This window comes from Oxyura jamaicensis, chromosome 3, assembly GCF_011077185.1.
Source record: "Oxyura jamaicensis isolate SHBP4307 breed ruddy duck chromosome 3, BPBGC_Ojam_1.0, whole genome shotgun sequence".
Taxonomy (NCBI): Eukaryota; Metazoa; Chordata; class Aves; order Anseriformes; family Anatidae; genus Oxyura; species Oxyura jamaicensis.
Genome location: NC_048895.1, coordinates 55,230,228 through 55,257,486, shown reverse-complemented (window position 1 = coordinate 55,257,486; position 27,259 = coordinate 55,230,228). Strand labels below are relative to the sequence as shown.

The 27,259-nt window shown below is 38.9% G+C and overlaps 3 protein-coding genes across 6 annotated transcripts in view; 1 reads left to right on the top strand and 2 right to left on the bottom strand.

Annotated features, from left to right (window-relative positions):
- SYTL3 (synaptotagmin like 3) overlaps positions 1-16,013 on the bottom strand; it is a 34,558-nt gene extending 18,545 nt beyond the window's left edge. The window contains exons 1-8 of one of the 3 annotated variants that reach the window (XM_035321892.1): positions 15,736-16,013; positions 15,557-15,633; positions 10,906-11,462; positions 9,258-9,473; positions 6,520-6,584; positions 3,845-3,896; positions 2,407-2,473; positions 1,340-1,412 (exon numbers count right to left, since the gene is read on the bottom strand). In XM_035321892.1, coding sequence (XP_035177783.1) covers positions 1,340-1,412; positions 2,407-2,473; positions 3,845-3,896; positions 6,520-6,584; positions 9,258-9,473; positions 10,906-11,015 — 583 coding nt within the window. In that variant the 5' untranslated portion in view covers positions 11,016-11,462; positions 15,557-15,633; positions 15,736-16,013. Of the gene's footprint in view, positions 1-1,339; positions 1,413-2,406; positions 2,474-3,844; positions 3,897-6,519; positions 6,585-9,257; positions 9,474-10,905; positions 11,463-15,112; positions 15,389-15,556; positions 15,634-15,735 lie in introns of those variants that run through there. The other 2 variants (XM_035321893.1, XM_035321894.1) reach the window with 2 other exon arrangements.
- Positions 16,014-17,396: 1,383 nt separating this feature from the next.
- On the top strand, positions 17,397-21,707 carry DYNLT1 (dynein light chain Tctex-type 1). Its single transcript, XM_035321134.1, has 5 exons — positions 17,397-17,539; positions 19,362-19,403; positions 20,585-20,708; positions 20,917-20,994; positions 21,283-21,707. The coding sequence occupies exons 1-5, from the start codon at positions 17,513-17,515 to the stop codon at positions 21,351-21,353; spliced, it is 342 nt and encodes a 113-aa protein (XP_035177025.1). The 5' UTR covers positions 17,397-17,512; the 3' UTR covers positions 21,354-21,707.
- Positions 21,708-22,014: 307 nt separating this feature from the next.
- Positions 22,015-27,259, bottom strand: part of TMEM181 (transmembrane protein 181) — a 32,754-nt gene continuing 27,509 nt past the window's right edge. For both annotated transcript variants that reach the window (XM_035321132.1, XM_035321133.1), the window contains exons 16-17: positions 27,089-27,155; positions 22,015-25,843 (exon numbers count right to left, since the gene is read on the bottom strand). In XM_035321132.1, the coding sequence (XP_035177023.1) occupies positions 25,765-25,843; positions 27,089-27,155 (146 nt within the window). In that variant the 3' untranslated portion in view covers positions 22,015-25,764. The remainder of the gene's footprint in view (positions 25,844-27,088; positions 27,156-27,259) is intronic.

Sequence of the window (27,259 nt, the reverse complement as noted above, 5' to 3'; positions counted from 1 at the left end):
AAGCCCTACCTTCAGCCTATTTAACTCAATAAAGCAGCAGAAAACTACCCATTTGTTTGGTCTGCTCTTTTAATTAGCTAAATTAGCTTCCAGAGAGGTCTAGAAACACTAGTGATAATTCAGATTAAGCACCAGCAGCATGAGACCAGAAACAGGACAGAGGAAAGATGTGGGGGGAGTAGGACCTTCCTTTTACTATTAATGTCACTTGCTGCAGTCCTGATGGGGTCTGGACTGCAGTCCAGTAACTGTAGGCTATGTCCACGCTGCAAACTAACAGAAAGCAGAGTTTTTGCATCCAACTCTGTGCTGCTTCAGCTCTGCAATTCCAGTAACTAAGTATCCTATGGCACCCTGCACCACACTTCTGTTCCGGGAGGCAGATATTATGTCTCTGCATATCTTTAATATTTGTTGACATATACACAGTATTAAATTTGTGTAGTTAATAGGATTGATGGAAGAAGTCAGATGAAACTGTGATTAAGGGCTAAGACAAGAGTTAGAGGGAAACACTAATGCCATATTTATTCAGGTCTGGTCTTATATTTGGGGTTGTCTAAGATGAAGCTAGTAAGAAAATGCTAAGGTTGGTTCAAATGCATGCAAATCTGCAAGCTCCTGTAATCTTCATAAAGCTCAGAGGTAGTTTTCCCCTGGTCATTGATGGCTTCAATCTCTTCTTCACACAGACAGGCTGTCCCCAGTGTAGTAAGCCTTAGAGGTACATACACAGCCTGCAGCCTAAAGAACAGCAGGCAGCAAAAGTGAATGGGAGGAACCAAAAGTATCAGAATGAACAAAGCGTTAGGACTGGCAAGTTCTTAAAAGTGCACACTGGAAAAAAAAAAAAAAAAAAAAAAGAAAGAATAAAAAATACCACTTGACAGACTGAGAAAGAAGACCTCTTGAAAAATGCTAGAGAAAGAAAATGTTAAACTCTACATTACATGATAGGTTTACTCACAGGATCAGTTGGGTTCAGTTAAATAGTTAACATGAAGATCACCACAGAATAACGTAGGTATTACTCTGTGGTAACTTGAGTTAAATACACTGCATCTGAACATCCAGTAAACTTTAAAATAACATTATGCAGTCTTTTGACATCTTTATGAGAAAGGCATTTTTGGTTGGTAACATCAGCTTATTAAATAAACAGCAGAATATTGAAGGAGAATTAGACTTACTGTATTATTTTTCTGCTTGGCTCAGTCTTGGCTTTAGTCATTTCAGCCATTAGTCAATACTCTTTGTTTATAACTATCTTACAGACATCAATTTGGCCCCCCAAAATGAAGCTTTTGACTATGTTATTCTAGGATGACAATCTACTTACTTTTTATATGCGTTGTGAGAGACAAGAACAAGTTTTCCACAGATTTATTAAAACTTTTAGACTGTCTGAGATCCTGCAAATGAGAGTCCAAGAGTAAGAAAACACAATATTTGCTGTTTTAAAGTTTCCATGGTCACATAACAAGCAAATGGTAAGTCTGCCCTATTATCCTGTCCACTAGCAACTGTTATTCAAAAGCTGTAACACAAACCATCAAAAATCACTTTTTTGTCTCTCAGCAATAAAAGTATCACATAATAATGATCACTTTATCAAAAACTGCTGAACATCATTGGATCGCAACATCACCCAGGCTGGGGGGAAGCTCAGGAGGCCTAAATCCAACCTCCTGGTTGCAGCAGGCTCAGCTGTGAGCTCAGACCAGGTTGCTCGGTGCTCTATCCTGTTGGGCCTTGAAAGTCTCCAGGCAGAGATTATAGAGACCACACAGCATCTCTGGGCAACCTGATCTGCTGCCCAACCATCCTCAGTGCCAGAAAGGGGTTCCTGGATTTTGGTCTGAACCTCTTATTTCGACTTTTGCCTGTTGTGTCCCCTCCTCCTGCCATGCACTGTTGGGAAGAGCCCAGCTCTGTCATTTTGCTGACCCCCTCATAAATGCTAAAGTGCTCAGATCCACTAAAGCCATCTCTGCCCCAGGTTGAAGGAGCCCTGGTCCACCAGTTTTTCCTTACAGAAGTGCTTGAGCCCCACCCTTCTCGGTGCCTCTCCACTAAACATGCTCCCAATTCATCAATATCTTTCCTATTCTATAGTGAAGAACCCAAAACCAGAGGCAGTACTCTAGATGCAGTTGCCAAGTAGAAAAGGTTAATCACTTCTCTCAACAACTGAAAACTAAATGGAAAACATGTCTCATGAGACTCAAGCCTACTACCAATGCAGGATTTAAAAAGTGACAGAAGAAAAAGACGGTGTTTATATTGCAATACGATGTCAGAGCAGCTGTTGCCGTTTACTGCATTTCTGCAGACAGTCTTTTCATATGATGGACCTCTAAGAGGTGCGTGAATATGTACTTATATTTTGCACATCTGTACATTTACCTTCGTGTTACTTCCTGCAGAGGATTCAGTGAAAGGAGGTGGAGTTGGAGGTACAACAGAAATTTTACTAGAAATGTAAGAGACAACAAACAGTGCAAAAATCAATATATTATGCTAATACATGGATAAATGAGCCAAATACATGCACAGTATCTTTATTATCTGTCTCTCCTGAAATATGAAGATCTGGGTTGAGATCTTGTGTCTTTAAGAGCCGCAGCACAGGCTTATTGCCTGTGCTTGTAAGAATTAAGATTCCCTTTCTATCCTATCTAGGCAGGATTATTAGTTTACAATAGTGAGAAAGATCTAATTCAGGACAGACTTTGTTTGGCAGCATTCCAATTTATGTCCCAAGTGCTGAAACACAACCCATGTGTAACGTGCCCCATTTCTGTTTTGGAGATGTTGTCAGAAAACAGCTATCTTTATTTACAATACTGTAAAGACCCTTCCTTGCCTGGGCCCAGGGCTGTCAGAGCCCTTTTACAGCATTCCAGCCATTTTGTCTGCTGTAAATAGCCCTGGGCTGTTAAAGAAAAAAATAAATAAATAAATAAATCTGACTACAGTCTGTTATCACAGGACAATCAGAGACCCTAAAGGCAGCCAGTAAAGTTTGATTTGCTTTTACTTTTACTGTATCTAGGTAAAAGCAAGGCCTTATGCAGCCCAGTTTAAGATCTTATCTATCTGTCTACAAGTTTCTATCTTATGCAGCTATGCTTTGCCAGATAATTATCAGAAAATTGTTGCCATCTCTTTGTATCTTTTCATTTTTTTAAAGGAATAGGTTTTCATTTATACAATACAGTTTAAGTAGACTGTTATTGCATTATGTATCACTGGTTATATTTTAAGCATAGTTATGCTTAGGCCTCAAACCTTCAAAATATTTATTCAGTATAAAGTGGATTTTTTACTTGTATTAAATTTTGGTAAGCAGATGCATCTTCCTGCATACAGAGTTTCTTGTCTCTTATTTACTCTGAAACTGCAGAATCAGCAAAATCTGCCATTGAGCAAATATAAATACTATTACACATAATAATTGCTATACCTAATAATTATTATACCTGTTAATTTTCACCTCTCATCATTTGAATGCAGTGTTTAAATTTGAATGATACTGATGAAAATAGGTAAAGAGAAAATATGAGGACATATAACAAAAATATTGCACATTCCGTCATTTCAAGTAATTAAAAAACTATTACTCTAAAAATAGTACTCTCTTCCATGCTTAAGATCCTTTCTATGGGTTGCCAAGAGATAGCAATGTCAATTTTTCTATGCTTTTTTATCTGTACTCAAAAGGTAATGAAATTTATTCTTTATAATCAAAAAATACAAACTCTTGGCTGGTTTATAACATACAACATCTTGCCTACATGAAGTCTCAGTGTTCTAGGACCTTTTGTTCTTTTATGAATCTTACCTCAGTTTCTGATAAGATTTCAAGAGCTTTGCACCAGCTGTTTCATGTCTGCCTGTGAAGGAGGGGGAAAAAAGAAAAGGTCACTTTGCAACAACAGCAGTTACCAGTGCCTGACGGCACAGCACTTCTGAAAATCAGTGCCCTTTCAGGAACTCCCCTGTATTTACAGAAGTTCATGCAAACCAGGAGTGAAATCAATCTCCATCTCACACATCAACATATATGCCAGGCAACACACGTCTCTCCTGCAGCACGAACTCTGTCATGATTTCACCCTCGCCTTTTTCAGGCGACACGTTCAGCCTAGCTTTTCACAAGCCCTGAGGATGATCACGCAGGGATGCTAATAGGCCTACTTCTTCAGGTTGCTAAGTGCCCTCGGCCTCCTGAGGGCTAGGAAGCAGGTACTGCATGGAAATGCAATTAAACCATAAAATTCAAACACGATGGAAAGCTTGAAAATATGGTGCAAGAGCAGGCATGTGGTAATTTCTAGCTTCTTATGAAAAATTCTTTTATTTTTTTCTACTAGAGAACTGAACAGCTGTGGTGATGGATGAGTAGCTCACAAACACAGGCAAAAACCCTTTGCTAAGGCTGTCTCTGTGGGGAAACAGCAGCCATGTCACATTCCTCAGGTGAGCAGCCACATGCTCTGAAGAACAGCAAGGAGCAAGCGCTCCATCAGGCACAAACAATGAAGGCTCATGAAAAAGTAGCTTGTTCCTGAGTAATCACAATCAGAAAGAAGGGCCAAATGCATGCAACAAACAGCCAGCTGGAGTGGTTTTAATTACTAATCATTCCTAATAATAACAATACAGACAGCAGCACGAGACCCATGCTTTGCTGAAGACATCATTAATTATACTACTTACATACAAGTAGCATATCCTGGTGGTGGTAGAAACAATAGCCAACTTACTGATGTTACAAATTTCAAACATAACTCCAGAATTAATGCTCTATGGTTAATATGTAATATTTGAGCTACTGTAGCACTAAATGTTTTCTTAGATTTTAATTTACTAGTCATTAAAGACAATCTACCACTTTTATGAGAATATTACTTTTAAATAGAAGCTACAGAAAATTAATAAAATGCACACGTAACATTTTTTGACATGAGAAAACTTCACTGTAACATGTATTTAACTTTGCAGTGAATAAATCACTTGTGTTATACTATTAAACCAGAAGAGGGCACTGCCTCTCCAGGCCTGCAAGATACATAACTAAGATGACTGCTGTTTGAGTTTTTTTTTTTTTTTTTAAATAATAATAATAATAATAAAAAACTACATCAGTTGGTCTAATCCAATGAACCAAAAAAAAAAAAAAATTCTCCCTACAGGCTTACCTTCTGTATATCCTTAGAACTTTGTGACTTCAACAACATTACTATTAGACTAACTAAGCAAAATGCTTCAAAGCACCCACAAAGCTTTGATAATGCAAGGTGAGAACTCATTTATTTCACTGGAAAGAGGGACATTCAGTGCCTTGCAATATCAGGTTCAGTATCTGAGAACAACATTTCATTTTCTAGTAACTGTGAGAGATTGTTAAAATTACCAGCTTTAGACTCTCTAAAAAGAATATGAGAGAAAATTATTAACAATGGTTATGGAATACTGCTGCACTTTAAAAGATTGGTCAACTAATACGTTAAAATCAGAAATTGTCTTAGCTAGAATGGAATTAAGTGATTTATTTATTTTTCATTCTAAATGAATTGTTTAGCAGAAACTGCATTTCAGTTCCTTAATATGTTAGCTGCTACCTTTGGTGAATAACTACTACTCAAAATTTGAGCAATTATATTCTTCCATTTATAAACTTCTTATTCAAGTTTCCCAAGATATATTTAAGGTCCAGTGCTTTCCTTTTTACCAGCTGTTCTTAAATGTAGGTAAGATACAGATATTGCACATGACATTGTAACATTAAGGTACAGTCGTGTACAAAGGGAAATAGCTGCCTATCTGAAGTGGAGATTTAACAGAAAGATAAAGGAAATCCTCTCCACCTAATTCGTCACTGCAAGTGAAAAATGAAGACTAACACCTCCTTGATTTGTGAATCACATTCCATCCACAATGGAATCCATCCACATCCTCTGTAATTTCTTTTAGTGCTTTGTATTTTTAATTGCACTGCAAAGACTGAACAGAAGGCAAACGCACAGCTGGCTGAATGTAAAGAAACAGTAGGTGTTTCGTTTTCAGTTGATTTACAACTATGCATGTTTCTCTATTCCAGTCCATCATTTCTTTAAGCTTTGAAACTTTCTGAGTGAAAACAACCTAAGTTTTAACTTTGACAAACAACAAATGTAAGATCATTTCCATCCTCCACATATATTTTGACATTTCCATACTTATTTCACATGCCATTGAATTTTAGTAGCCTTACATGTTAATTTATCCAAATCAATATGGCCAGTAATTTTCTTATTCTGATTACTCACACAAAATAAATTATACTTTCAAATGCTTTCTCCTAGCTTGCATTTACGCTTCATTTATTGTACAGGCAGACAAGGCAAGATAACTTCTGAGAGATCTCCCACCAAACCTATGAAACATTAAATATAGTAGTAGACTACGTTCTATGTTTCACTTAGATGAGGAATACAAAATGCACAACAGTTCATGGCCTGTTCCAGTGATTACCTTCATCTGGGTATTTCTTTGCTCTTTCCTCAAAAAACCATTCACCAGCCTTTACTTTCACATCTCTGAAAAACAAACAAAAGATATTTGAATGAACATTTTCCAAAGTACATTTCTTTAAGTGTTTAGTAACCACTTAACCATCCAACAGTCTTTCTTAATCCAATCAGAAAACGAAGATTTCATGACTGCTAACAACATTGACTGATTTTGCTGAGAGTTTGCAAACAAAGTGCTCCCTCCTCTTTTTTTTTTTTTTCCCCTCTTTTTTTTTGTGGGACTGTTCATGTAAAGCAACAAGTTCTGCTCTAGGCAGAGATCTGAAACAAAATTCCTGGGCCTGCTGTTCCATACACCACTTTATTCAGTTAAAACAGACACTATAGGATTCCTTTAGAAAATCCAACATACCAGCTCCTTTCACATCTAAGCCTCTTCCAGGTGAAAGCACAGGCATTGTCAGTGCATGAGGCTTTTTAAATTCTGTAGTTTAAACAACTGGGTGGAAGCGTACACAGGCACAGGTGAACGATAGCTTTCCTAAGAGTTGTTAAGCTGCACCTGAAACCTCTGACAGGCCGAGTTCTGGCACCAGGAGGCCTCTCCAAAGGCCTCTTCCCTCTGGCATGGGCTTGCAGGCCAGAGCTGCCCAGCCTGACCTTCCCTGCTGCCCCGAGCTGTCTGGGGACATGGCAGCACTCGGCACATGGAGCAGGAAGACGGCAACCTGCGTCTGCCCTGCCACAACACGACTACAGTCCTCTCGGCCCTGTGTCAGCATCACCCAGCCCGGTGCTTTCTGTCAGCTCCATGAGGTACATAGATTTTGAAAATGCTGAAACCTCCGCATTGCTTTGTACCACTCAGTGTCAATTGGGTGAGAAATAAAGCCAGATGCCGCAAATAATTTAATGTCTCAGACTGCAACATTCACCTGTAGGGAAGACTCTCAGCAGTGCTGCTGATGGTAATGTTTTGTTCAGGATAAACAACTCTAGTGGTAACCAAGACTTAAAATTATGGTTGCTCAGGACTTGAGAATCAGCTCTTAGGTTTCTTAGTCACTCTATTTTTCCCTCACTGGAGTAAACAAAAGGTGCTGACTAGTATTTACCCACACTGCTGCATTCCCCAAGATCTGCAGCCCTCATGCAAAGCTAACTGAAGGCAACTGAAGAAGTGTGACCGACTTTAATGCACTTTGCACTGGGGCAAATGTGAATCCTGTACCATTTCTTTTCTAGTGTCTATTCCACTGAAAATTCCTCTGTATCAGCAAGATAGAAAACACAACTTCCTCAAAGTTGGAATGTTTTTTAAAATCCATTTACATAATGCTTTCCCGTTTTCACCATTAAATATTTGGACAAACTTACGAAATAATTACGGGTGCACAGCACTATAACAAGGCAGTTTAGTAACTAGCTACTCTCTAGAGAGGACTTCCAAGTGATCTGAAATTAACTTAAAAGAATAGCCAGATGGAGCAATCTAGGCAGAAAGTTTACTTTTTAACCTTTCTCTTTAGTGCTTATAGCATGAAGCACAGATCGTATAATTTTTTAATGTATAAATAAACAGATGTATAAAGTTTGATACACACGTCAAAATTTAGCAACTGCTTTGTACTAAATATAGGTGGGGCTAATTTGCTTATTTTATGTGTAAGCTGCAAAATAAACAGAGGATTCAGAGAGCATCTTTTCAGTGATGGCTTACAGTCTCTTCTAAAGCATTGAAAATTACTTCAATTTACTAGTAGAAATTCATTTAGCTTAAGACTGCTACTTTGCCTTAAATTTCCCAGGCATTATTTATTCCCTCTTAAGATGCCAAAATGATGTTTAAAGTGGTGCATTACTCCTATGTTGGCATAAAGTAAGATTCCACCCAAAGTCTCCCCCTTTATACCGTGATTTGTATCATCCTGCACAACCATTGACTCATTTTCAAGACTTCCTGTCTTTGCATACAGAGTAATAAATATTTTTCATCCAAGGTGGAAAGATATCGTCACCATTTGGTTTAGCAAGATTCTGGTTAACAGAAGGGACTATGATGGAGTGTTTTGATATGAAAATTGTACAAATACAGGAAAAGAAAGATTGCTTCCTGTTTCCAGGAAAACAAAACTAAGGTGACATAGTAAAGGGAAAAAAATATCAGTGTAAACAAACTTGGATCTCTGTTCTGACCATATTTAAATAGTTGCAGATAATATTATTTTTTTTTTTTACAAATATATACAAAACATGACTTCACACTATTCATTAATCCAGGTTTCTCACCTCTGCAGTATGAAGCAAATATTAATAATGACTAGGAAATTGTCAAGCAATTGGCTATACTTCATAGAAAAACAGCACCTTCAACTAGTTTTGATGCATCAGTTAGATATTGACTCAGGAGCATGAGTGCCATCTAGAGTTCAGTTATTAAGACTTACGTGTTTTGCAAATAACGTCTCTGTAAAAGAGGTGACGCCACCTCTGGCCTACCCTGAAGTTCCATTTTGCTGAATACAGGAAGGGAAGTCCTGACTACATGAAGAGTAAGGCCAAATTCCTACCAATTCCTTTGCTGCCATGACCTCATCCAACATTTTAATTCTACCAGAGGCTTTGGTTCATTAACTGTTTAAAGCAACAGATACACACAAAAACCGTATCCAGCATTTAAACCAATGTAAACAAAATCAGCATAAACAAGAACTTTTCAAAACTATTAACACTTCTTACCCATGAGCATAACAAACGGTGCATTTCCAGATGCAGGGGTTCAGGCAGACACGGCATTCAGAGCACACTCGATGACTACACCCGTTGCATACTGCACCTCTGTTCATCAACAACCCAAGGGATTTCTGACAGCGGGCACAAGATCTCTCCTGGTACTCATGGCTTATATTTCTTGCCCCTTTCCATCGAAGCTGCTGCAGCTGCATTTTCAGTTTCCTAATCACCCAGGTAAAAAAAAATAAAATAAAAAATAAAACAAAACAGAACAAAACCCATGTGGGTCACAAGCTACTGCCCTGTTTGCGCAATGTCAGTACCAGTTGGAACTATACCTTCAAGTTTGACCTTATTGTGGGCACTGTCTGAAGGCGTCTGCACGCAGCATTTTTTGTGCTATGGCTATATGTGCAACCACAACTGCACACACAGAGTAATAGGCTAGCATAAGTGGGGTCCTGTTCCCGTCAGTTATGTACACTCAGGACAGGGCACCAAAATTATGTATGCGAGCGTTCGTTTGTACAATTCACATTCAAAAATTAAGACTAAATTGTGCTCGCTTTTGATGATGTTTAGATGATGTTATCATATTTATCAAGATCATTTGATTAGAAGAATCAAATTTTCTATCGAATAAAGCAATTGTAACAAACACATTACCTGAAAGTTAAATAAAAAACAGATGACTAAGATATCTGAACCTCTTCCTTTCATTAACCATTACAAGTACCAAGAGTCAAGATCTATGTTTTTGTTACCTGCATCACCAACAGATGTCAGTGACTTTCTAACTAATTCAGATTTTGTTTATAACCGCTTACTTACTTTTCACAATCATTTAATAAGTCCGGTTACATATACACAAACATTTGCTGTAAACAATGTTTAAGTTTCCACATTTAAGTACGACTAAAAACTTCTAACTGAGCAATAAAAATACCTTGCTTTATATGGGGATGTAATGTGACAAAACAATGTACAAACTGCAAGGAAACCCCCCTACAAGAGGTAATGCAAAGCAGATAAAATGCTGAAGTATTATCCTTTATCCTTCACTATGGAGATACTTGTATAGTGTGAACTAGTTAAATAGAATACTTTTCCTAGCCAATGTCACCTATTGACATCCTCTGAGAAAGCACAGTGCTCTTGCTCTCTGTCAAATAGGAGAAGGAACAGAGATGGATTCAGCACAACAAGGAGGTATCCAACAATTCTTAACTTCACTCTTGGCACAACATAAGTTAAAAGTGTTCTGCATTATTAGGACTGTACAGGCATATGTAGGAGCATGATGAGGATGTCATAAAGCCCTCACTGAGGGAAGAAATACAGGTGGCAACTGAACTTTCTACAAATCCTAGAACTAAAATTCATTAAGGAGATTATTCACTGAGCGGTATTTGATCATCTTCAATGCAGAGTAGTCAGCAGTGTGGTAAATCCAAGAGGCTCTGGATAACCCCTCATTTTCCTAAAGAATAACAATTTACTATTAACAACAAATTATTAACAACTTAATATTAACAACAAATAAAAGAAGGAATACATCCAGAAGGACAGCAAAGAGAAAGAAAAGTACTCCTGAGAAAAAATAAAAAAAAAATAAAAAGGATCAGAAATGCATGAAAAGGGTAGTGTCAGATACCTTACTCTTTCTTCCTCTGTTTTTCTCACCATCTGGTCACGGTACAGGACTTCTAGAACAGCCTCTCGCTCCAATTCCTTAAGGAAGTTTAGATTAAATTCACAGGCCATTTTTGCCTAATTTCACTTATTTTGTAGACTCCTGACTCACTACTCTCCTATATTCAAAACAATAGATGCTACTTTAGAGAATATAATGTGGTTCTCAAGATCTGAGTGTTTATCAAGAGTTTGTCTTCTTCCTTGATTGGTGATATGTTTCACTGTGTCATACCCTTGAGGAAAAAAATAACTATGTCTGTCTTCACACAAGTGATCATTTAAGCATCTCTGCTACCCATGCATTATGAACAGTTGCAAGGTCACAGCACTTGACTTTTTCATATCAAAGAACTTCTTGTTCTTCCTTTTTTTTCCTTTTGCTGAGAGTGGTTCCAAAAGGGATGAGAGCATGCAGCAAGGTCCCGGGTATGGCTTCAGCTGTCACCAGGAAGCAGCATAAAGGATTTGGGGAAGTGGTTTGTCTTACTTGGTCTTGGAGATTTGGAATTTCAGGATCTAGGGAAAAAAGATAACACGTCATTGTCCCTTCTCCTCACTTCTTCAAGACATTTCAAATAGCATTTGTGTAATACTTTCTGTAGACCACATTTTGCTACACTCAGTACTTTCATATAGAAATTCAGACACAGGAGAGGTTTTAAGACAGTGCTGTTCTTTAGAGAGTCTCACTGTAGTGTCCATTAACAATCAGCCACGTATCCAGCCACTCAGCCACCATATTCTTCAGGTAGTCAACATGAAACAACCAACAAAGATTATCTTAGTTTCAAGCACAGGCCTCAAGGCGCGATGACAGGAAAAGCCATGCTGGTTGAGACAGAAATGCCCCTTTCTAACCTCATCTTAGTGAAAAGACAAAATACCACAAGCCTAAGAGAAAGAAGAGAAATACCCTTTGAGAGTCGTTTCTAATAATAACCTGATTTCTGTTAAGACTAGATAAAGCATTTATCACACAATAATGCCGTTATCTTTGTTAATGCACACCAACACTAAACAGTTAAGATAGATAATATTTCTAGCTCAAGGCACTAACAACTTTTATATCAAACTGATGATATTCATGTACAAATATAGAAGTATAAAAATCAAAACAGATTCACAACCATGCTTTGGATATATTCTGTGACCTTCACTTTCGTAAAACTCTTAGTAAAACACAAAATATATTTTGTTGCAGTGAAGTAGAGAAATAACGTTATTGTTGAATCCAATTTAGTTAAAACACCATATCCAGTTTTATTACTATTGTCTAGTGCTTAGTATGTACTACAGGAAGTGTACAAGTGTTCCAGTTATGCTATACCAAATATTAAAGATACCTATATGAAAACAGGTTACGTGCTTCAAAATTAATATGAACTAAATACATAGTGTTGGACTTTCCACTAAGAAAAAAGGATAAAAGTTTACTGAAGCAGTTACAGATATTTCACTGACATACCTCAGATGAGAATCTCACCAAATGGATCATTATTTTAAAATATTAATGAGAGTTTTAAGGTTAAAACCAAACAAACAAAACAGGAGGCAATAATTGATATTGATATAAACAGCATGCATTTCATTCTTTTATATTTTTTTCTTGAAACTCTTCAACAGACACCAAAAGGACAAAGCATTTCACAGAAGTGTTAAGAAAAAAAAAAAAAAAGATTGGTTTCCTGTGGAAACAAAAGACACAGAGATAGGCATAATCACATTTTATTTCCTTAACAACTGCAATTTCACAGGATATTACTCAGTTAAAACCTAAAAAGCCCTAGCAATTTTTAACACAATGTGTGTTGTTTTCAAAGACCCCTGCCACCTCCAGCTGCTTTAATCTTTTATCTCAAGGATATCTCCAAGAATTAATTAACATGTTTCAGCCTTCAGTTCCATTTAAGTCAATACAGCCTCTACACCATACGGGATACCAAAACAGCTATTACAGTATTTGAAAGTTAGGCTTTCTGTAAACTCCCAGAATTTCCAAGGGCTGGTATATGTATAATGTTATAAGAAAATCCTGCTGAAGCATCAGAATGAGCTAGCAGATTCATGATAGTCATTACTGGGGGGAAATCAAAGAAAACTGCTCTAGTGATTTTAAAGAAAATATATGAATACCTTACAGAGCTACCATCCCTGTACCACGGTTACAAAAAGCAACATCTGCTTTTACGAAAGTACAGAAATAGTTGCTGTTTGATATCTCCTCCAAATTCTTTAAAAGAGGACTACCTTCCTTCTCCACAGGGAAGCCCCAAGATGTCCATATTTCAAGCCTATTTTGGGAAATGGATTTCAGATGACATCTCAGAGTATGAGAAAACATTGGGGGCATAAAGTATCTTATTTAGACATGCACATACATATGTCTTTTAATTATGTTTTCAGCTGTTCAAACTTGTACAGATTTGAATGGTTTGAGGGAAAGAACAGTTTGGAGCCTTCCCTTGTTTCCATTTTGTCTTCCTCACAGCTATGCTCTCTTACTGCCGAAAGGCTTTCAACCTCAGCCCACCAGAGATGCTGCAAACACCACCATTCAAAACAGCTGGTCTATCGCAATACCTCATATTCCATTCACAGTGACAATTCATATAAGCACTGCACCTCATGCCAGCAGTAGACTGCCAAAAGGGACTAGGATCATCTTCTGACACCAAACAGCAGAACAAGTTTTCTGCAGAGAAGCGCCAGGGGCCCTGTGTCCAACAGCATCTGCACTGTGCAGAGAGACAAAAAGGCTCCATGAGTCTCACTGCATCATGCGCTGCACAGAACAAAGCATAAAATCCATCACAGAGCCAGCAGCTGTATGACTACCTGCACATCCCTGTTGTTTTGTTTTCATTTTTATGAAAATTTAAGCACAAACAACCATTGTGTTCTGTCAGTTTTTTTTGTGCATTTGAAGATAACTCAAAATCTGACTTAATAATGAGGTAGCTTCTAGAACAAATAAAATACTCCTTTCCCCAAAACAGGATAATCCTTGTGCTTCACAACAGATTTGATTTCTTAGTCATTTCAAGGAAGAATTCAACGTGAACTGAAAAGCTCACCACGGCTGTAAATAAATAAATAAAAATTCTAACACCGAAGCTGACTGCATTAAATTAGGTTTTGGTAGTATTAAAGAAGTGGTGTTTCCAGTAATAACACTTCTTGACAGGAATAAAAAATCTTAAAGATCTCTACAGACGTTCTCCCTTCATATTTACCCATCAAATCTAGCTAGCTAGCTGCCTACCTTACACAGTCTGCTAACCTCATTATGAGGCAAGCCAAGCACCTACTTTGTAAAACCAAAAGTAACAGCAAACCAATTAGTAAATACCACAATACTTCTTCCTCTGTATCACAAAGCTCACATAAAGTATTTTGTTCACACTTTATTTTAAATCATGTCTTTAAAATAACCCTAGTGTCAGACAGATGGATGAGTAGCTTTCTTAGAACATCACGTCAAGCTGTTGTAAAGGAGATGAGAGAACCAACATGGTCACTTCTTATCAGAGGGAGGTGTTCACACATACAATGTAATCTGAGAAGACTATGCTCTTTTCTTTTAAATCAAACTAAGATGGTATGTAATTATGTAACGGGGGGTTAATCAGAAGGCCTAGGACAAGTTAAAGTGGAAAAAGCAGCGTGTTTTATGTTTTTAGCCTACAAATGCTTGACTTAGCAAGCTTCTTTCTCTCAAAGCAATTTTGCATGAATGTGATATTGAACTTCTTTCTCCCTCCTTTCAGATCCTTAAGCATTAGCAAAATAGTGACCAATAAATAAGTACAAATAAACCAATCTTCTAAAGATTCACAGAGCCTTTGCTGACCTGAGGTAATTAGATTACTCTATCCATTAATCCAAAAGACAGATGTAATATATCAGTAGCTAGGACACAGATTCAGGAGGTTCAGAATAAAAATGTTCACAAATGCTACTGGAACGTATGGCTATTTTACGTTTTGTAGAGGACAATCAAATAAATTTAATCTTAGTTAAGAAAATTATAAGCATTAAAGACACTGTTTTAAGTAGCAGTTGTGGTCTTTTCATAAAATATTTGCAGTCTAACCAACGCCATTTCAGTAAATAAAAATGCATTCCCCTATGTAACATCATATAGGACAGTTAAAAAACATCCTTACCTTTTCAGCAGCCATCAAAGAAAGATGCGTGGAAGTAAACTGTTTTTAAGAGACAAGTTGCTCTCTTACTATTTGTTTATCTTTCCTTAAAGAAAACTGGTGGCAGTTCTCCACCCCCTTTCCTTCCTTTGACACCAAAATTAGACTGAAGTATGCACTGAAGTGCATCCCCAAAAGAGATAAAAGCAAATGCAATCAAAGAGCAACTCTAGTGTTACAACAGCTTCTGCAAAGTCTCTGGTTTTGTTCCCAGCAACAGCAACTAACAATCAATGAGAAGTTATTCATTTTTCTATCAAAAAGAGACTCAGCACAACAGAATATAAAAGTTGACTGATATCAGCGAAACATACTCAGTCTTCAAGCCACACACAGGAAGAGAAGTGGCTTTGAGTTCTACATAATTTCTTTTTCTGATACTATAGATGTGAAAATACTACTAACCTCAATGTCCCAGAACTCGCACAGAGAACACCACCCGTATCACACATGGTTCTTTCTTGAAAACAAATTTTGCAACTCTGAATAAAAAAGTAATTAACATAGACAAACAGAGGAAGGCAGACAGATCAAAAGAATTCATTGTTATGCACTAGTGAAAAGCAGAAAGTTAGTCTACCTACCAGTAGTAAACCTGATGTCACATAAAAAGTTGAAATTTCATTTGGATGGGATATCCTAGTTCAGTCTGTTACAGAACTAAGTGCAAGTAATGAATTTCAAAGTTTTATCCATTTATTTCAAAGTCTGGAAATTTATCTGGAAGGTCCTTTCCTACAGACTAGTTCTACCAGATAAAATGCATATATACTACAGAAACCCTTATTAGTGTTTTGAGTGTTACAAGATATACTGCTTTTAGCATAAAATAAAGCACTGCAATTTTACTCACACAGCAGAATCGATCAGCCTTCAATCTTACAAACTCATTACATTCCATATATGCAAATACTTCCACCTGTGCTCATCAAACTTAATCGCATTCTTCAACTGTATTGCTAAAGAGAGAGCAACTGCTAGTGGGGCATAGAATTAAGCCCAACAAAAAATAGATGGATGATTCAGGCTAAACTTTAACTAAATGAAAGACCACAAATAAATCAGGGAGTGTAATCACCTGCAGTGACAGGCTTGTAAAGCTGGCTTGGGGGAAGAATGTCACAGTTGTCCTGTCCATCTTTATATCTGGAGCCATTACATCTACCAGAGTAGGTTAGAAATAATTATCTAAGCTACTCTTGGAGTACTGGTGCAGCAGGGGCCCGTCTGTGTGCTCTCAGGGCCCTGAGACTGTAACTCACAATGGTGTTGGGTGGAAAATTAGGTTGAAAATTAGGAGACGTTTCTTAGAAAAAGTAGTCAGGCATTGGAACGGGATTGCCCAGGGAGGTGGTGGAGTCACCATCCCTGGGGGTGTTTAAGGAAAGGTTGGACGTGGTGCTTAGGGACATGGTTTAGTGGGTAACATTGGTGGTAGGGGGGTGGTTGGACCAGATGATCTTGGAGGTTTTTTCCAACCCCAATGATTCTTGAAATACAAGGTCAAAAATCATACACAGTATTCCCTGTGATGCCTTAGTGCATGGAGTACAACAGGAACAATGCTTCCCCCATCCTGTGAGCCATACTTCCCAGCACAGCACCTCCTTTTTTAACAGCAGCTCCATAGGTCAGACCAAGGTAAATCAGATCTGATATGCCCCTCTACACCCTGCTCCATGGCAGGGCTACCGAATCAGCCGGTCCCCACCCTGCCTCATTCACAGGGCTGATTATTCCTGCCTCAGCATAGGCCTTTGGCAATGAACCCATTAAGTTATTTTCTGCTTTCCTCAGAGCATTTCTCCACTTCATCTGGCCCATTCTGAACCCCAACAGCACCGTGTACGCAGCCTCCCAGAAATTCGTATCATTGGTAATTTGGGCTATGTGTAAAAATTGCACATACACAAAGCCATAAACTGTAAAAAGTTTAATTCCCTTGTCCAAATTCTGATCCAGGATGTTAAAAAATAAAAAAAGAGAGAGAGAGAGAAAGAGAGATATCGACTTGGAACTAAAAGAACACACAGACTCCTTATGTCTTTCCCTGTTTTTTATTCCAGTTTGTGACCACACATGATGACCTCATCCCTTCCTTTCAAGGTTTGTTTTCAAAACCACGGCGGACCTCTCTCCCCCACCTCCCCAGCAGCGCCCAGGACACAACCAGTAAACCAGCTGCATGAAAACCAGGGCGGCGCTGGGCGCCTCGGCCCGCCGGGCAGCACCACGGTGGCGCCCAACGCCGCCGCCGCCACCGGGCTGTCGCTATGGGGACGGCGCCATCTTGGGCGCGGCCCGGGAGGCGGGGAGCGGAGCGCGCAGGCGTCTCGGCGGCCGGGCGGCGGCGGCGGGGCGATGGACGACTTCCAGGCGGGGGACGAGGTAACGGCCCCGGGCGGGCCGGGGGGCTCCGGACGGGCCCTCCCCTGCCCCGGTGTGCGGCCCAGCAGGGTGCCGGTGCGGAAGGAGGGGTCCGAAGCGCCTGGGCTGCCGCTGGATGCGCCAGCCCTGCCGGTAGAGGTGGCACAGGCTGAGACAAAGCGGGGTGCTGCTCGTGCCGGTGGCTGCCCGGGGGGGGTTGCTCCCGCAGGGGGGCCTTTTCCGTGCTGCGTTGTTCCTCAGCTGTGGCTGCGGTGGGCGAGAGGAAAGCAGTCTTGGAGGTGGAGGTGTGTCAGGTCAGGCTGTGCTAAAAGCCCTGTCCTGACTGATGGGCCTGGCCTGTATCATGCATAGCATTAATAACTGATAATTAACAATTTAAACATCATTCTTATAGCTCTCTTTAGAGACCTCTTCGGGATTACTGAAAAAATCGCTTTGCAGTTCATGTTTGTTGCCTGGGAACACCCTTTTCAAACATGTTCTCAGTTTCTGCTCTGTGGGAAACAATACCATGATAATTCTAGCTCTTATTTGGGTAAATACAGTGGTGCACCTTAACATGTAAGCACCTGTGAAATTAAGTAGTGTGAAAATGAATGCGAGTTATTAAATCGAAGTCAAGAAGCTGAAAATAAAAGCAAGTTTGCCACGCAGTACATGAAAGCTTTTAGAAATGTTGAGGTGTGCTAGCAGGTTAGTGCCTCTGAACAGTTATTAAAAAGGCGTTGCCTGTGCTTCTCCTTTGGCATGTTGCTGCCTTTGTCATGGAGAACACCCAACTGCTTGCATCTTTCTGAAGTTGCACATCTTTGAAACTGGCTAGACAGTTCACCATCTGACCAAGGTCTGAGAATTCATAGGTGTGTCACCCCTGAACACCCTAATCATGCTTTTATTCAGGATTGCCAGCTAGAGAAGCTGCGAGACCTCCAAGTGAGAGCTTGGTCAAAAAAGAGAAGTCAGAAGTAAAAGCCTGGGCACGCGTGAGCGCCCAGTGGGTCTTTGTGGCAGAGACTTTGTGACACTGCCATGCCCAGTGTCACTGCTCCCTGGGCTGTTGTGACCAGAGCAGGAGGCTGGCCACCTGGTTGTGCCGCTTCCAGCATGCAAGAGCCAACACGGGGCATGGTAGCAGCTGAGGGACTAGAACAGAAAGGTATCCTAACCATGCAGGAAAACAGGTAGTAGTTCTAAGGTCAGTAAAATGCTGGGGCCTTCCCTGTCCAACTTCCCCTTGCTTCATCTCTACTGCCTGAAGCCTGAGAGAATGCTGAAGGTGGTAGGGAATGCAGAAGCTAGATTTCCCCCTCTTTTCAAGAAGCAATTTTCTTTATATCGCAGCTGAAATTGTAGTGACAGCTTTTCCGTGAGCTGTGAATTGATGCTTTGTCCACATCAGTGCCCTGAAGATGTGGAATTCATTTAACTGTGAGCCGTGTCTGCGCACTGAGGTTCTCTCTGCAGCCCGTTCAGTGAACCGTAGACATTAATGCTTATTGTAAGATGGATTTATATGTATATAGAAGTGCTACAAGTATTATTTTAAAATACTCTCCAGTTAAAATTTGAAAACTTTGACTTAGAAGTCCAGCCAATGTTACTTCTGTTACTTTCCATTATTTTGGTTAAGAATGTTCACTTGAGTGGATTCAGGTAAGCATGGTTAAGTTATGAGCATAAAAAGGATGTATTAGGCATCATCTGACTTTAAATAAACCTATCAAGCATAAATTAAGCTTCTAGTGTATTTTCTTTACAAAGCTTGAACTGTGTAAATGGAAGAATGTGCTCACTGATGATTTACAATTTTGCTTCTTTGTAGACTTCTTTTGTCGTTGATGAAGTCAGTAACATCATTAAAGAGGTAAGCTTAACATTTTCACTTCGGTGTGAAAGTGTGCTGTGTTGTGTGCTAAACAGAAGTCAGCAAAACCTGGTGACTAGCACGTGACTAGTTAGAGGTAGGTTATTATGGAAGTATAGGTAATCATTGATTAATTTAACCACTGTGCACGCTTTAAGTGGAAATGATACCTAGCTGTAGTTGTGATACGTATTACAAACCCAAAAGATGATTAACATAATTTCCTATGCTCTTCTCTAGGAGATGTATGCTAAATAAAACCTGTACAGATTTCATGTTACCGAAGCATAAAGTCTGTGTTCTTTACAAACTGTCTGCATATGCATGTCATTGTGGTCTTCTGAGATGCTTTTTCGCCAAAATGAGTTGTTTGTTTGAAACAACTCTTCTTGTTGCTAAGAAACCTGAATTTCCTGTCTACAAATTTTCCAGCGAGGTTTGGGTTTTGCATCTAGAGTCCCTCCCGTAGAGCAGACAAGCACCTTTTACGTGTTGCAAAACAACTGTTTTGGTCAGACTTCCTGTAAATTGGCTAGGCGTGCTCTAATACCTGTTCCTGTCCCTTCTGAATCTGAAATAATTTTGTGGTTATTTTTTAAACAATTTCTGGCAGAAAAAAAATGTATCAGTGAGAAACCTGAAACTTTAATGTACTTTTGTGCCTGAAAGGGGAACTCTCCTCATTAGTAAAACGGACTGTTTGGCTAAAGGCTTCTGTTCTGTTAGTAGCCAGCAATTACATGGGTCTTTTTTTTTGATTTGGTTTTGTTTTCCAAAAATGACACTGCTGAAAAACCTGAAGTTAATTTCCAAAGAAGAATGTGTGTGGATGGGCCATCGTTCTGTGCGTTTTTTCAGTCTCTTCAGGACTGTTTAAATGCAAGACCCTTTTCAGAAATCTGGCTCCAGGACATTGGAATAGGAATTAGAAAGGAAAAATCAAGGTATCACAAAGTGAAAAGAGGAAGGAATATATGATTGTGCCTTCTGTGCCTGGCTCAAACTCTGAATTGCAAGTTCTGTAACTTCTGAAAACAGTTCCAGCAATCTGTATGGACAAACAGGATTTAGGATATTTTCTATGAGTACAGTGTCTCATCCTCAGTTTCCATGTTCAGCTGGATAAAGGGGATCCTCGCAGAGTGACAACGGGGCTTACTTTGTCTGTTTGTCACCAACAGGCCATAGAAAGTGCGATCGGTGGCAATGCCTACCAGCACAGCAAAGTGAACCAGTGGACAACAAGTGTGGTGGAACAAACTCTAAGCCAACTCACGAAGCTGGGGAAACCCTTCAAGTATATCGGTGAGCTCAACTTTGTTTTCTGTTTAAGCTGGTAAAGCAGACCGATAAGAACTTAACAACAACAAAATCAGCTTAGCCAGAACCATGGCTATTAACTACTCATAAGCATGTATGTTTGTGTAGGTATGTACCGTGCTAAGCATAAATGTAGCTAAGTGGTAATTGATGAAAGCAGTATACTAATAAAAGCTTCTCTACTGACAAACAGTGACCTGTGTGATAATGCAAAAGAATGGTGCTGGGCTACATACAGCGAGCTCTTGCTTCTGGGACAACTCCAGTGATGGTAAGGAGTGAAATTGTTAGATGCTTCAACTTGCAGCGGTAATGCCAGTCCCCTTGAGACAAGGCTGGGTCAGTTTTCTGAGTGCTATTGTTCTGGAGTAGTAGCGTACAGTTTGGCATTTTTTCATGTGGCTGTGATGCTAACTCTTCTAATACATGAAATGCTTAGCGGTTGTGCAAGCTACATTCTTGACATTCTTCAAGTAAACAAATATGCATCCACGAGCATGCATTTTCATATTAATCACTCTTTCTCCCGTCTCTGAAACTTTTTTTTTTGTCTTTATAGGAACTTGCACTGTGAGATGGGAGAATAAGACCATGTACTGTATTGTCAGTGCCTTTGGACTTGCAATATAATTGCCTTGGAATCGGTCATCCTTCAACTCTTCTCTACTCCAGCACTTGATTCCATCTCAGCTCAAACTGTGAATGCACTGAACAACTGAACAACTTCTGGTTTTAATATACTTTTTACGTAACTTTTTTCAAATGTGAAAACACGCTGTTACATGGTTTATGTTTGTACTTGGTATTGTACCAGTGTCGCCACGCTGTCTTAACACTTCAAGAACTTCTCTTTAAGGTGCTAAATCTGTGATCTGCTGCAGTGTAAACACTTTCTCTAGATTTCTTTTTTAAGACCAATATAAATAAGACACTGACTTTCACACTTTGTACTCTTGGTTAGCATTAAATTATTGAAATTCATAACCATTGGTGTGACTTGTTTAAACTTAACCCTTCGGGAATTTTTAAGTGTTCCAGTTCCCCTTCGTAAGCTGGCTAGCATATTTCTCAGGGATAGTAGCAAGCAGTCCTTCCATCTTCAAGCCCAGGCAATAAAAAAACAACCCCCCCCCCCACCCCAATTCTCTGGTGACTCTGTGCTGACACAACGTCCTAGATTCAATCCTAATATATGTTCAAACCCAGTTACTTGGATAAGAAAATACACAAAGGAAAAATGCATTTAAGTGGTAGGCATTCACGAGAAGGGAAATAAAACCAAGATACAATATAAAGATATAAAATTTTATTCTGAGTATTTAACAATGCTTATGCACATGAAGTCTTCCAAGAAACTCAGTACTCAACTTTTGCTTGAAATACTAGTTTTGCTTCATATTCCATACTAAGGTGAAGTTTTCCAACAAAATGGACAATTTGCTATCATTAACACAATTTCTAGACAGAATATTTAACACGTCCCCATGCACACTTTTTTCAAAGCAGCATTTAATTTACAGCTTCTCATTAAACAGAGCATTTATCTTACACATTTTATACCATTTTGGTACACAAATATTCCATATTTTATCTTAATTTTACATATTTACAAACCTCTAAAATTTTACAGTAATGCAAAGGTTATTACTGGCATAAGAAAAAAAAAGAAAAACTGGGCAAAAATCAGGTGGTTATGGGTTCAAGGTTGTGTTTTGGCTCAGAGAACCAATCAAAACCTTTTCTAGCTGGAAACCCCTTTCCATTTTTCCCCCATGTTAGTTCCACAGGTCTGGTGGACTAGCTCTTCCTTACTGCACTGAGCTGTATGCTTCCTTCCTATTCTTTGCCAGCCCTAGGAATTCCAACTGTATTTTTAAAGCAAATACTACAGAAAACCGTTGCCATTAATGGGTTCATACTCAATTATAGTTGCTTTCTCAAAAGTCCATCTTGAGCACAATGTACATGGAAGTCTTGCAGTTATTTAATAGAAAGCAGCTCCTGTAGAGCAGTAACTCTATATACTGTGAGGCCTTTTTTATATTCTCATTTTACACAGCTCCAGGAGGGCTGGAGATACTGAATGCCTTTAACTGTAGCTAAAGGAAAGCCAGATTAGTTTCTTATCGGGATCTCCTGTTTTACCCCTAGGTTACAACGTATTACTCTGCAGTGAATTTATGCCACCTATTCAGAAGCTGTTGGCAATCAATTTTGTAATATTCCTCAAATACTGTCTCTGCTTTCCAATTGTTCACAGATAAGGGGTGTGAAATCGAAATTTCTTGCTAGCCGAACTACCCGCTTTACTGCTTTTGTTTTTTTACTATGCATTGGATTTGATATGACAGTTCTTCCACCAACCTTACCATTACTTACACTCTAGCACATCTAAAATACACAACTATTCTGTATGGCAAACATTGCTCAAATATAATCTCTAAAAAAAATTAGCAAGGAAATTATTTTTGGTGAGATACTTATTTGAAGTGCACATTTCCCTATCTCAGCTCTCCTATTTTCATTTCAAATGCAGCCATGTAGAAAAGTGAAGGTAGACAAAATGGCAAGTAAAATGGGCTGAAAACAGCTTTGGAAATCATTATTTCACAGTTAGATTAGAAAAATGTTTTTAGTTAATGAATTCACACAGCATGACACTATTTCAGGTTCAACTGTAACAACCAACTCCAACTGTCATAAGAAGCAGTATACTTTGCACGTCTGTCAAATCAAGTATTTTTTCTATTCAAAACAGCACAGAAGAGAATTAAACAGTATAAGAGATTTGAATACGTAAGAATCACATAAATCTGAATTTTTGAAGACCTAATTCCTGTACTCACTTCAATGGAAGTCAAAGGGGCTTGGGATATACAAAGTATCTAGTTGGCTTCAGAGTCTGACTCTGCAAATGCAAACAGCCATACGCACCAAGAAAATCATCTAGGGAATAATAAAATGAGAATGGTCTCGCCTCTTGTAGAATAAAAGGTCATCCCCTGTACTTGTTAAAAAGAAAATCTGAAAATAAATGCTGAAGGTACAGCTTAGTACAGTTCACTGACAACACCCCCACAAACTTGCATACCTCTGTAATAGTTTTCCTATATGTTCTAAACTGATGCCAATTAATTAAGACATTTACTCCCACCCCAGCATTTTCTTTGTTTTAGCATTATTGTATAATGGTGCTTCGGCTTCTAACAAATAAGTTATCTCTGTTACAGTAAGTTTGAAATTCCAAATATCCTCAAAGAACTCAGAGGTCTGCATTACTTAGAGACACACATACACAATCTTACTACACTTGTCTTTAACAGATCACTGATTTAACCTGAACTGTTTTTACGACAGCAAAGATGCATCCACATGAAGCAGTTCCTTTGGTCTTCTGTAAGCAAATTGCTCCCTGTGAGGTCTCCCTTTAATGCTCTCGAACAGCTACAAGGAGGTTATTGCAGCTGCCATGGCCTAAAACCGTTGCACAAAAGCAGAACAAATCTACTTTCCCCCCAGTATAATTCAGCAAGTCTAGCAGGACTTCATTGCACCGTTCTGCTTAAACTAGTTCAATCATAAGCATGATTTACTAGAGTAAGCCAGCATCATTTTTGCCTAACATATTAACAGTACTTTTTACTGTCTTCTACAGCAGCAGGGCAGAGAGATTCTGCAAGAGTTAAGTTGAAGTTATGAATCCCTTAAAAAAGGAAAAATAAAAAGACTTTCAGACAGGTCAAGTACTTGAGAACACAGAAGTAGTTAGAAACAAATAGCATCCACCTAAATACAGAGCCCAACAGTAGCGTGGGAGGATAAAAACAGCTTTTAAACTGAGAAGCAGCAGCATTGTACTAGGAATAATTAATTCCCATAGAATTGTTCCAGCACAGGCTGGAATACAGATCCTCATAAAACGTACTTGTAAAAATTTCAAGCAGTAGGAGTGGCAACTGTGGTATGAGAGAGACGTTTATGCACAGAACACGCTCAGAAGCTGTTACACAAGTTCAACACGTGAGCAGCCAAGCAGATAACTGCCTATTAATACAACTTCATGAACAATTCTGATGTAGAAAAAGCCTCTAAAAATGAAATGTTTGGAAATATGAAATTGTACTTCTCTATGAAATTCTACATCATATTCTTTCTTGTAAGTGTAACAATCTCCTCCAGCACACAATCACAAAAAAAAAAGTACCGGCTTCCTTCTGAGATTTGTTGCTGCCCAAATATTTTCATTTGAAAGGGCTGTACAAAAACAAAAGAGAACTAACAGAACAGTTTTGCTGTGGTGATAAAGCATGTTGTGGAACCTATGTTGTACAAATCATTTTGGACCACAGACTATTTTGGCTCATCAGACTTGACTACTTGCACGTATCTCACACTTCGAACACACCTAGTAAATCCAGTTAAATGAGTTAAAAGAATGGTTTTAAGTCTACACCACCTCTTGGAAGGAATGGAAAGTTTGTGTTTTCCTGCATTTCTTAAAAAAAAAAAAGGGGGGGGGGACACAGAGAGAAACCTAAAGCACATCGTTCCCTGCCTCCAGTTCAACTGACGATGACTAGGTACAAAATTGAAAGGGAAAAGAGGCACTTCATACAGCAGAGGACACTATACAAAGGAGCTAGCAAAATGCAAGAGATTAAAGACATTATTTTCTACATAATCCCAAGGGGGGAAAAAAAAAATCAAGCAGCAAAGAAGCAATTTTAAAATCAGTATATAATCAATGACACCTTGAAATTGAATTAGACTCAAAGATTTTAGTCCATAGACATCCTGCTGTCAGACATTTCATAAGATGTGTATGAATTTTGGTTTCCTAAGTTTCCACCACAACCTTTTCAAGCATTTTTTTTTTTTTTTTTCAGTTTTAACTTTGTAAACAGAAACACAATGTCCTTCCTGGGATTCGGTGTTCAGATAACAGCAGACTGTAGGAAAGCCAAGGAAGTGGTCCATCTAGGAAAACTTCGTGATTTTGCTTTAGTTCCAGCTGAACAAGTCTGTCTACATTAAAAATCAATCAATCACTGTCTGATTCCTCTTTATATTTGGCTCTAATAGCTTGGCCATTCTGAAGTGGCATTTCTTCATAGTCACTCCTGTGAAACAGATTATTTTTTTTTTAACTGATCACCAACCATGTTCTGAAGTTTTATCAAATCTAAGCTAAACAAAGAAGTTCTAAAATACACTGAAGCATCAAATTGTGACTCGAGTAAAAAGCTTGTATTTGTTTTGCTTCCTTGTTGGATATATGAAAAATATAACTTCTCTCCAGAGACTTGTATATAGTAAGATTTATTCCAGCAACTACAAGCCACTACTGACAAGGATTAGAGTGCAGAAGCAGGCTGGTACTACCATTAACTAGCTAAACAAAGGCAAGCCATCTCAGACAATGCTAGTTACTCTACCACAAGCTTGTTCAAGTTAGAATCAGAGAATGGTTTGGGTTGGAAGGGACCTTAAGGACCACCTAGCTTCAACCCCTTGCCATTGTGCAGGGACCCCCTCCACTAGACCTGGCTGCTCAAAGCCCCACCCAGCCTGGCCTGAAACCATTCCAGGGAAGGAGCATCCCCGGCTTCTCTGGGCAACCTGTGCCAGGGCCTCACCACTCTCTGAGTAATTCATTTCTTCCTTCTATCTACTCTAAATCTAGCCTTTTCTCATTTTACTCCTTGTCCTATCGCTATAGTCCCTGATGGAGTATCGCTCCAGCTTTCTGCAGTATTAACCCATCTTCACTGTTGAGCCACTTCAGCGTCCTTGGTAAAAGGTGAAAACATCAAGGGCAGGTAATGAGTATGTTTAGTGTCTAGCAAATGCAGACATGACCTGGATGGGTTTTTAGGTGATAATGTAGTTTTTGTATCACACAAACTCACGCAAGTCCAGGAAGTTTTGCTAGACTTAGTTATTTTTATTTCAGAGAGTGATGGACAGTTAAGAAGAGCAAGCCTTTATCCTTCTCTGCAGCATTTCTGTATGAGCTGACCCTTTGCTAACTCCACCTGACTCCTGTAATCTTTCCCAACTTGAAAGGAATTCCTTCCCATTCACATCTCTTGCTGCCTTCACTCTGTGACCTACCAGCATCCTAATACTTACCTATTTGTATCAGTGCCATGGCAATCCCTTTGAGAAACCAAAAAAGAAAAACCAAAATAACATACATTCTCATTGCATTTCTGTTCCAGGATAAGGCTGTTTCTGTTCTCTAGGCAGCTTATTTTCACTAACAACCTACAAAGCCTTCAATTATTTAATGAATATGGGAAAGAACATTACAAAAATAACACACACACACAAAAATCTTCACTATAGGTATTCTATAATCTTACCCATAAATCACATCGTCATCTGAATCATTCAGCATAGAAAAAGCAGGATTGTCTTTCAACTGTGATTCTGGAAAACAGAAAAAAAGGTTTATTTAACGCATTAAATGTAGAAACATGACTGCACTTCTAACCTAACACTGAAGCAACAAACTCAACAGCTTCAAAGGCAGT